General features: G+C 50.0%; 1 protein-coding gene across 1 annotated transcript in view; it reads left to right on the forward strand.

Annotated features, from left to right (window-relative positions):
- Window positions 1-10,873, forward strand: part of STX18 (syntaxin 18) — a 95,292-nt gene that overhangs the window by 49,093 nt on the left and 35,326 nt on the right. Inside the window, exon 2 of the mRNA XM_023520186.1 lies at window positions 2,971-3,038. Coding sequence (XP_023375954.1) covers window positions 2,971-3,038 — 68 coding nt within the window. The remainder of the gene's footprint in view (window positions 1-2,970; window positions 3,039-10,873) is intronic.

Here is a 10,873-nt window from a genome sequence, read left to right on the forward strand (position 1 = left end):
TCTACAAACCAGGAAGGGGGCCCCCGCCAGACACCGAGTATGCCGGCGCCTTGACCTAGGACTTCCAGCCTCTAGAAGCGTGAGAAGTACGTGTTTGTGTTTAAGCCGCTCAGCCTATGGTATTGTTACAGCAGCCCAAACCAGCTAAGCCGAGGTGTAATAGTTTCTTATTGCTGCTGTGACAAAGCACCACAAACTCGGTGGCTTAAAGTAACACACATTTATCATATTACAGCCTCGTAGGTCAAGAGGACCCAGCCCCCATCCCTGGGCTGAAGTCAATGTTGGCAGGGCTGCGTTCTTTTCTGGGGAGACTAGGGGAGAAGCGTAGAGACCACCCGCATTCCTTAGCTCCCTTCCTGGTCTTCAGAGCCAGCAACATTGGGTGGAGCCCTCCCACTGCCTGCCTCCTCCGCAGCTAGGGACCCTCGTGCTTACACAGGGCCCGCCTCCCCGGGGAGCCCAGCGTCATCTCCCTGTTTTAGAGTCAGCTGATGAGCAACCATAATTCCATCTGCTACGTTGCTTTTGCTTTGGCGTGTAATCTAATATGTTCATGGGTCCCAGGGATCAGGACCCTGACATCTTTGGGGGAGCGGGCATTATTCTGATACCGCAGTAGGTATAATCTTTTTGAGATTGTGCAGTCCCCACTGTTTGTTCTACATTTAGTAAAAGTTTTCGAGACTCTGCTGTGCCCCAGGAACTGTGCCCAACACGCTCTGGGGAAGAAGGGGACTCTTCAACCTCTAGGAGCTTGCAGTCTGACAAAGGGAGCTCAGTCCAGAACTAACCACGTAGTCACCCCGAAGGGCTGGATGCCGAAGTGGGTGCACATGCCTGAGCAGGCTGTGGCTGTACCTGGGCATGCAGAGTGGGTGCGGGGAGGGAAGAGGGTCTCTGAGGGGGGCGTGGATTTTGCGATGGAGACAGAGTGGCTAGGGCACTTCGCGGGAAGGGAGACCCATACAACGTGCACATTGGGAAGCCCTGGGACTTGGAGTCCTTGGGGAGCGTGGTGGGGACGGAGGCCCCACGGGACCTCTGAATCGCTGAATTGTGAAGACCCTTGACTGCTGTGTTGGGAGTTTGGACTTGACCCCATTGGTTAGGGCCAGAGGTCCCACTCGGCTGCCCTTCGGCAAGTGAGCCAGCAGAGCTGCTTCCTTCGGCTGCGGTGTACTTTAAACAGAGTTCACTGCCACCGACTGTGCTGCGCTCATCCACTTCCCTGGCCCTCGTGGGCAGGGACTGGGTAAGGGGACGGAAACTATCTAAAGTTTTAAAACGGGACAGTAACTTGATCGGATCTTGCATGTGATGCAGTAAACACCTTATTTGCACATCTCTTAAACTTTTTTTCCCAGTAGCCTTTAAAGTCAGATTTTATAGTGCAGTTTATGTGGGAAACGGGAATAAGAGCGTGAGGAAGGCAGCTGTGGGGCACGGGAAGACGCGCCGAGTTCTGACTCAGTCCTGAGTTCGAGTTCGAGCCCCATCGGGCATGAAATGCGTGATCTGGGACAAGCCACGTAGCTCTTGTGAGGTCCGTTTTCCCCAATGGATGAATGAGAGTGGAGAGGTCAGGGCCCACAGCGGGCTGTCGGCAAGGGGACCGGGCCGGTAAGCGCCAGTACCTGACACAGCCAGGGGCATTGGACGGACTCTCCGTCACTGTTCCCTGGGGAACAAACGAGTATTGTGGCAACACTTAATATTTTCCCTGATTCCTACTTTTTAAATGCTTGAGGGTACTTTTCTGAACTGCATTTATTTGTGTAGACTCTGGGAAATTTAACTGAACTGCTACTGACCTGTCTGCAGACAGATGCTGGATGTTTCTGTTGTGATAAATACCATTTTTGTGTTCAGACACATGCTCACTCACCGCCTTCTGTGCTTCACGTGGGGTTCAGAACTGCGGGGGGCGCTGTGCTGCCCCTCCTCGCATGGCTCGCAATCCCACTGACGAGCACGCGTGTTAAAGTAAGCCGGAGGACCGGCGGGTGTGACTGAGTGCCAGGTGGGTGGTATGCAGAGTGCTTTCAAGTCCAGAGCAAAGGGAAAATTAGCTTGAGTTGGCCTTGACAGAAAGACCTTCACGGAAAAGATGAAAGTTGAGCAGACCCTTCAAGGCTGGGCCTTGCGTGTTTGGAATAAGTACAAGGGGCGTTAGAAGGAAGGCACTGTGAGTGGCGGTCACAGGACAGAGCGGCCCCCGGCTTAGTTAAACACGCTCTCCTTCCGGAAACGCTTTTACCCCTGTCAGCCGCGATCCTGGGTTTCTCCCTGGGCCTTTTTATTTGATTACTCTTTGAATCCCTAGCTCCATGCGCAGTACTTGACACATGGCAGGTGCTTTAGAGTACGTGTTCATGATGCCGGAGACCAGCCATCCAAATAGCATCCTTTGCACGTCTGCGTTCTTTTCGTTCATCCATGGCAGTAGGCCATAGGGAAGGGGGAGATTGCCGTGTAGGGGTGACTTGTTGCCCCTAATCTCGTGACTGCTGCTCTGCGTGGGCCCTTTTTTGTAAACGTGAAAGCTCCAGCCTTAGGATCCGTCCCCTAGGGCACTTAGAAGGAGCCTTCCTCAGTAAATCGCAGACATAAGACACGTGAAGGAAAAAGCTGGCCTTTCCCGGACACATGCTGCGTGGGTCCCAGACATGCATGACTTCCTTTAATCTTGAAGCTCCGTAGAGATATCTCTTCATAATGGCACAAATCACAACAATCACAGGAAGAAGGGACCGGAATAAGAGACCAAGGCCCAGGAATGCGGGTGACTTTGGGGAAGTCACCCAGAAAGTTAGTGATTATACGAGAGTCTAAAACGAAAGTTGTCCAATTTTTAGCTTCAAAATCTTTCTACAACCTGCACTCCATTCTCTATTAATTTAAAATTTATTACATATGATTGTAACATCCTATCTACATAAACTGTTTGTTTGTTTTTTTTAATTTTAGATTTCACACATTGGAAAACTGAGAGATTTTCTTCTGGAACACAGGAAAGATTATATTAATGCTTATAGGTAAGTGCATATTTTTTACCACGACTTTGCAGACTGTGTTCTTTCCCACACCTGTATTCCATTTGAGCTTTTTGTTCTAGCTTTTTAAAAATAACTCACAGTTGTTATGGGGAAGATGAGTTTGGCAGTGGCACCTACAGAGCAATAGGGAGCCCCCGTAGCCAGGGTGGGCTCCGCCACACCCCACGTTCCCAGTCACCATGTCCCCACTGCAGTGTCTTCTGTTCTGAGACTCCGGTGCGTTTGCATCTCTGCGTGTACCATCCACATTGTGAACATGCAGAGGTTGATGGGACAGCTTCTCACCCGATACATATTTATTAATCAGATGAAGGGATGATTCAAGTCACATGAAAATGCCATTTAGAGAGATGCGCCCTTGCCTCCAGTGAGGGTCATGGTCAGGGTGACTTTTAAAGAGAGAGCATCTGATGGAGGTTTCCAAAATGGCTTCTGGACTAGACCCAGCGCTGGGCAGACACGGGCGTGGCAGTGCAGACACCCGGCCGCAGCTCGGCTCCTGCCACGGGACGCAGCTTCGCGTGCGCTACGTAAGTTGCCGGAAAGCCAGATGGGGCGTACGAGACGGTGTCACTGGGAGCAGCTGCTAAGGGCTGTGTCGTGGTGTTCGCACCTCAGAAGCCGTCCTCTTGCAAAGGTGGGGGATATAGAAGAGATTTAAAGAGCCTTGTCCAGATATGCAGAAATGAAAATGCTTAACATAAATTCTGTAACAGAGAAAATAATTATACCTCAGGTGAATTTTAAATAATCCCTGCCGCTTTGTCTACTTTAAAAATATAGGCAACTTTATACTTTTAAGTGTATTTCATTTGTATAATTTTGGAATATACTAAAATTATCATTCTAATGCATATACCAAAAAGACCTCATTTTTAAGTTCTTCGTTTAAATAGTTGGCGAACACTAGATGGCAGTGTAAATTTTATTTCTAATGGTATGTTTGTGCATCAGATACTGATTTTACAGTCCATAAAAGTGGAAGCTACGGTCATTTTGGAAAGCCAAACCACACTGGTATAAATCACCAGTCTCCAGCTCCTTTGTTTAGTGCCTGACAACTTAGGTGACAGGTGTGGCCGTCATTCTTTCATGAAAGTCCATTGTTAATGTCCTCTCGCCTTGAAAAGGCATCCAGCTTGGCGACTGTTGCTGACTTTGACTCTTGGTTTGGCTCAAGCCACCCAGCCCCTTATTAGCTGTGTGCAACCGAGGAAGTCATTTAACCTGTAAAACCCATTGTCTTCCTCCAGACTAGGGCTCAGCAAACGACAGCCGGCAGACCCGGTCCAGCCCGGCGCCTGCGTTTGACAGCCCGGGAGCTAAGTAGTTTTTACCTTTTTAAGTGGCTGGGGGAAAATAATGTTTGACCACAGAGGAAAATTACACGAAACTCAGATTTCGGTGTCCGTTGGTAAAGCGTGTTGGATTTCCGCCACGCCTGTCAGTTCGTAAACATCTTCGGCTGCTTTGGTGCCGCAGCAGCAGGGTTGAGGGTGTGTGACAGACTGCGTGGCCCGCGAAGTCTCACGTATTTACTCTCTGGACTTTGTCGGAAAAAGTTTGCAGAGCCCTGCTCTAAATAATGGCAGCTAGTCGGGACGTTCAAACGTGACGATATAATTGAAATGCGGGGCAGAAAGGGAAAGCGACGGCTTTATAAAAGGGCCACTGTGTCAGCGTGCTCTCCTGTAACTTCACAGTCACTAACCTTTCGATTAAGGTAGCACTACGGCAGTTCTTGACGGCACAGCTCAGCTCACACACAGTGCGTCCGTGCTCCCAGGCCACTGTGGCCCGGACTCACTCCGAGTCCTCTGCCCTGATGTCCCTCAGCATAGTGGGCCACGGGCCTAAGCCCTCCGCTCTCCCTGCATCGGTGACAGCTCTGCCCCCTACATAAAGCTGTGACTGAGCGTCAGGTCGACCTGTCGCTCCTGGGGCCAGTCCATCACCCCTTCATAGAAATGCAGTTCTTAGCTCTTTATTCCAGTCTCAGCTGGTCATTGCCAACTCACGTCCGCTGAGCTCCATTCCTCGCCCTGATTCAGTCCTTTTGACAGAGCGTGGGCTCTGGGGTCAGCCACACCTGACATGCAGCCATAGCTCTGCCTGGTACCAGGTGTAGCTCACGTCGCATCTGCTCCTTATTTCTTTGTAAAATGTGGGTAATGTTCCTAGAGCCGTGTGAGAGTTCCTGGCACATAGAAGCCCCTTGGTGGAGCTAATTGAATTGGAACCCCGCTCTACCTGGGATGCAGTTGGGGGGTGGTCATTTAAAAAAGAAAGCGCCTCTGTTTTCCGCTAGAGAGAGATGGGAGGGAGGGAGGGAGGGAGAGATGGGATGCAGGAGTCTGGTTATCGGTTTTATCACTGGTAAAATCTGGAGTGACAGGCAGAGCTTAGGGCTGCGGGTGGGTGGCCTTGATGAGGGCTCCGAAATGAGACTCACCGTTGGTGCCACCGAATAGTCACAGTTGCTGGGGCAGAGACAGCACATGAGAGGAACAGAGCAGAACCTCTGTGTCTAAGCAGGCAGACCCCAAAGAGCGTGTGTGTTCATGGATGCTCGCGTCCATGTCCAGGCCCAGTTCCTTCTGCCGGTTGTCAGAGAAGTCCCTCCCCCTCCCATGGGAGTGGCGGGTGGGGAGAGGGCTGAGGGAAGGGGGCTGAGTGTCATCCTGGGAGAGCCGATTCGCATAGAAACACGAGCACGGCGCATAAGCATTCCGCTCGATGGCCCCTCCAAGGGCCAGCGGACTGTGTATGTAAAGCCTTCCTTCCTGCCACTCCTGCCTCCCCGAGCACTGCGCTGGCCTTGGCCTGCGTCTAGGAGCGTTTCGGATAGAATATGACGGTGGGATTGAAAGAATACGTCTGGAAGCACTGCCTGCGACCCGGAAGGCCGTGTTAGTCTGACGTAATTAGGAAGCTGTAATTTTTTCCGTAATGCAGAGCTCAGACTTTCTTGACCCATTTAATATTTTTGAATAATGGCATTTTACTAGAGCAGGACAGCACGTAACCTAGGTAGCCTCCGGCTAGGTCTCTCGAATGATTTAATTTAAAAATAATTTCTCCGCTCTGGTACATGTACTTTTCTGCAATATCCTGGCAACAAAACAATACCAGTTGGGGGAAATTTGCTTGGTTTCTGTTGTCGTTACTAACAGAATAACCGTACTGTGAATTTCTCGCTCGAAAGGTTAATGTGGAACGCGTCCTCAAGGGACATCGTCTTTTACCTGATCGGTTTTATCAAGTTCACCTTTAGGCCTTTTCCGTTTCACTGAGCTGAGGTGCCGTTAAATTGAGACGTAGTGTGGGAAGATGCCAATCTCATGTTGTTGGAGTTAGTCTTTTCTGGGGCTGCTCTGACCAGGGGCGCGTATTCACACGAAGCGAATGCCTTGTTTCCTGTTTGTTTGTCCCTGACCCCTTACGCCTCCATATCTGATGTGCTGATGTCTAGCTCAAGGCTCCTGGCCCCCCTGCTCACCACTCCCCCTCCTCCCATGGGGATCGGCCTGGGCGGGGGTGGGGGGAGGGGTGGAGCATGCTTGCTCAGCCCCGCTTCCTCACTTTGGGGTGTGGGGTCGGCTGCCTCAGGTCGAGTACATTCTGTCAGGGTTCCGTGTTAAGCCGGGGGTGTTGGGATAGGGAAATACTTCTCTCTTGCTTCTCAGGTTGCACAGAGGGGAGGCCCCTCCGTTCCCCAGGAACCGGGGCTTCCTTCCCACCTTCCATCTCTCCCAGAAAGCTGGGGGTTGGGCCAGGGTGGAAGCAGAGCGAAGACTTAGCCCATGACTGGGACTGGGGCTTCGGCTTCGTCGCTCCCTCTTCTCTTTGGGACGGGCCTGTCGTCAGGACGCAGAGAATGGTAAGGAAAATGGAGACTTGGGCATCTTAGAGAAGTTTTACTCAAAAGGGGAGAAATTGGGCAGAAGCTCGTAGGAGACGTGGAGTTGAGAGGTTTTGTTTTGTTTTTTGAGTTGGAAGAAATAACACCATGTTTGTATGTTGCTAGGAAAGGCCCAGCAGACGGGAAAAACACTGGTATTGTCAGTAACTAGTGCATGTAGTATTCACCGCGTGCCAGACACTGACTGAGCACGTGCACATGTTCATTCATTTAAGGCCGATGGTGCAGGAGAGAGACACGAATCGCTGGGGCCAACCCAGTGCCCAGGCGGAGGGGCGCAGCTAGGAGACGGGCACCTGATCCAATGTAGCAGAGAAAAGGCAGAGTCTGGGGACCCAGAGGAAGGGAGGTGGGGAGACGCGGTGAAGTGGGAGCTCGCAGGAGTTCTCAGAAAACAGGAAGCGAAGTTCTCCCTGACCCTGGAGAGTGGGAGGAAGGTGTTGGAGTTTGAGGAACGTAGGGAAGGCAGGACACGGTCATCTCGCAGAGAAGGAAAGCACATGCGTGGGGCCTACAGCGTCATTGCCAGGTACCACCCGAGGTTAGTAATCATGGTGATGCCAATGTTTGATCTCTTTCTGGGACAGCGAGCCGATAACTCTTGCGTCTCTCTCTGACCGGTCTCCTCCATCTCTGCCGTAACGCCAAACGGGTCTTCCCGTTGCTTCCCACCCCAGCGTTCGTCCGGCAGCCAGGCTTCTACGCCCCACAGAGATTAGGATCAACGGGGTCAGATCCACTAGTCCAGACCCTGGCAACCAAACATTCCTGCGTGCCTGTCATGGAAGCAGCCCGTCACGACGAGTTCTAGACTGCACTAGATTCTTACTCTTGATCAGGCATGGCGAGCGTTAGTAGCCTCAGGCCTGCCTCAACCCCGTGGCCCTCGTCACGTGTGTCACAGTGACTTTCTCCTTTCCCCTGAACAGGTGGTAGCTCTTCAGAAAGCAGTCCTTTATTTCTTAAAGTCTCTTCAGTTTCTCCAGACTTTAGCACAACATGGTTAGAAGGCCATTTGCCCTGGTTTCTTTTTTTAAAATAAAGTGCTAGTCATGGAACATTTGGTCCCAAGAGCATTGCCTCTCTCCTTTTAAATCGCATTAGAAGGACCGGTGTTAATAGTGGTTTCTTCCTTTCCCATTTCCAGTTCTTCTCTCCCTTCTGTGTTGTTTCTCTTAATACCTTGCTCACCGAGGCCCCAAATCTCAGGGTCCGATGATGCTTTGCTGCCGTCATCTGTCTCGCTCCTGAGACTTTATATCTCAGAATCATTCCGTCTTTCGAGTCTCTGCTACCGCTCACACTCAGCCAGTGCCCCCTCTGACATTTCAGTTCAGCATAAATTTATCGGCACGTACCTGATACGTGCTGCTAGGGGTACAAAGATGACTAAGCAGGATCCTCCGCCCAGTTTCCATCACTGTTGCCTGAGCTTCCTCCTCGTTCCATCGAATGCAGTATTGCCACATTTATCCCTGCCAAGCTCAGCCCTGCCTCTGGCTACAGAATAAAACTCCTTTGACCTGCGCTGGAAGCCCACCAAGAGCTCACCCCTTCACCTGCCCCGTGCCCCAGCCAAACCGAAGCGCCGGCTGCTGTCCAGACAGGCTCCCTCCCCTGATTCCATTCTGGTACTTAACACAGAGTATTTCTGCTTGTGTTCCCATGGCCACATCCTGCCTTTCAAGGTTGCATTCATAGATCCTCCCAGGCGATGAGTGGGAAGGAAGCATCTCCTCTCCTTCTGAACGCCCCCCTACCTATTATGACGCGAGCGGTCCCCTGGCTGGTGGTAAGGAGTATGGACCCCAGAGCTGGGGTGCCTTGCTTCAAATCCCAACTCTGCTAATTACTTGCTGTGTGACCTTGGCAAGTTACTTAACCTCTCTGTGTCATAGTTGCATCGTGTGTAAAATGGAAATTATAATAGTACCTACCTCATAGAATTTCGAGTATTAAGTGGGTGAATATACCTGAAAGACTTAGAACAATGGGCAGTGTTAATGCATGGAAGATGTTACATAGTTGCATAACTGTTAGCCTCTGTCCTATGATGTAGCACGTACACAAACCTGCGGTTCTTGCCTGTTATATAGTTTATTGAGAGCAGAGTCTATATTTTATGTCTGTAGATAGTAACAGTTTAATTTTATAACGTGTATTGCGCATATACTGTGGGCAATAGCATTGTATAGTACCTTGCCCATAGTATATGCCCAGTACACGCTGTGATGTTAATCTGTTACTATTTATAGTAAAAATAAGATTGTAGTCTTTAACTTTTGTCCATACCTTTTCAGTAGCTTATGAACAGAGTGTAAAATAATATAGTATTCTTTCCTCTCTATCCTCAGGAAATATCTAGTTGCATATTAAATCAACAGGCAAATATTGGTATTTTGTGATTTTGAACTTCCTTAATATTCTAATCAATGAAATAATAAGCAAATATTCCTTTAAATTTCTGAACCAGTAAATAAACTATCCACTTTTTTCTCCTTTCTTCCTGAAGTAAATTGGCTAATCCAAACCTATACCTAACAGTCTCTTTTAACTGAATCTAATACTTAGATGCATTGAGATCTGTAATAAAATTATTCCTCTTACATCATAAAGGAAATAAAATTAAAGCTTGATAAATTTATGTATGCACATCCTATGAGAATATATTTTTTGGAATTATTGCTCAGATAGTTAACCTTTTCAAAATCATGAGAATTTTGTTATTGTGATACTTAATTTGGGAATCTGTCACCAGCAAGCATTCATTACTTTTGATGAATTTGTTTCTAATGCTCATTATATCTCTAGTGCTGTTCTTAAAATGTCCCAGAAAAATAAGAGCCCGAACCCTTCTTCGGGTTGCTCCATCTCCTCATCTGACACGTTCTGAACTTGGGGTGCTATCTTTGGCCAGCACCTACCCCTTTCCTTCCACACCTGTGTCATCGTCCGTGCTCTGTATCCTAGGCTTCTCCTCATTTATGTCCACGCCCTGCCGGTCACGTCACCTATTACATGTGTCTCAGGCTGTGCCTCCTCTCTCCCCTGACGAGGTCTCAGCCCAGGCTTTCGTCATCTCTCCCCGGACGCTGCACTGGCGTGTCATCTGTCTGCAGGCCAGCCGCCATGAGGAACCCATGCAAAATGCAGGTCCCTCTGTTTAAAATCCTCCAGTCGGCTAAGTAAGCGGTCCCCAGCTTCTGTACTGCAAGGCTCCTTTCCAGTGATAGAGGAATATTTGTCTTTTATATGATTGTTGTGTTTTGGGGAAAGCTGTCGATACTAGAAAAGCAGCCATGTGCGATTCAGTGAGCATTTTAGATGGAGGTGTACTTATTCATCATCATACCATTTACGTTCTTTCGAAAAATAGTGGGGACACAGGCGGACATATTGAGTACATCTGTGATACACGCATGCACATGTGCATATGCTGTGCTGTCCCTTGATGTAATTCAGGGGCCCCAGAGGCCGTAGCAAGGACGCTTGGTTCGCAGGGGCCACCGGTTTACTCCTGTTTTCCCTCCCCTCTCAGACGTGTCCTGGTGGGGACCCCACCTGCTGTGGTCATTCCAGCCAGGACCCGCAGGTCTCTGGCTCTCCTTGTGGCATGTCTTCCTCGCTGCCTGCCTGGTACCTCCCCGCCACCAACTGACCACTACCCCCCGGGCCCCACCGTCCACTTCCAGACCAGCACCGTCACCGCCGTTCCTCATGCTCCCTGTTTCTGTGTCGGCCTCCCCTGTCGTGTGGGGGTCAGAAATGAGCCCTGTTCAACTTTGAACCCTCAGCCCGGCCACAGGGGCTGACGTTTGTGTGGGGTGGTGTTTGTGTGCATGCGTGGGCTGCAAGGACCAGATAAGTAAATTAAAACCACACGCAGGGCAGA

Source organism: Pteropus vampyrus, unplaced genomic scaffold (assembly GCF_000151845.1).
Source record: "Pteropus vampyrus isolate Shadow unplaced genomic scaffold, Pvam_2.0 Scaffold252, whole genome shotgun sequence".
NCBI lineage: Eukaryota > Metazoa > Chordata > Mammalia > Chiroptera > Pteropodidae > Pteropus > Pteropus vampyrus.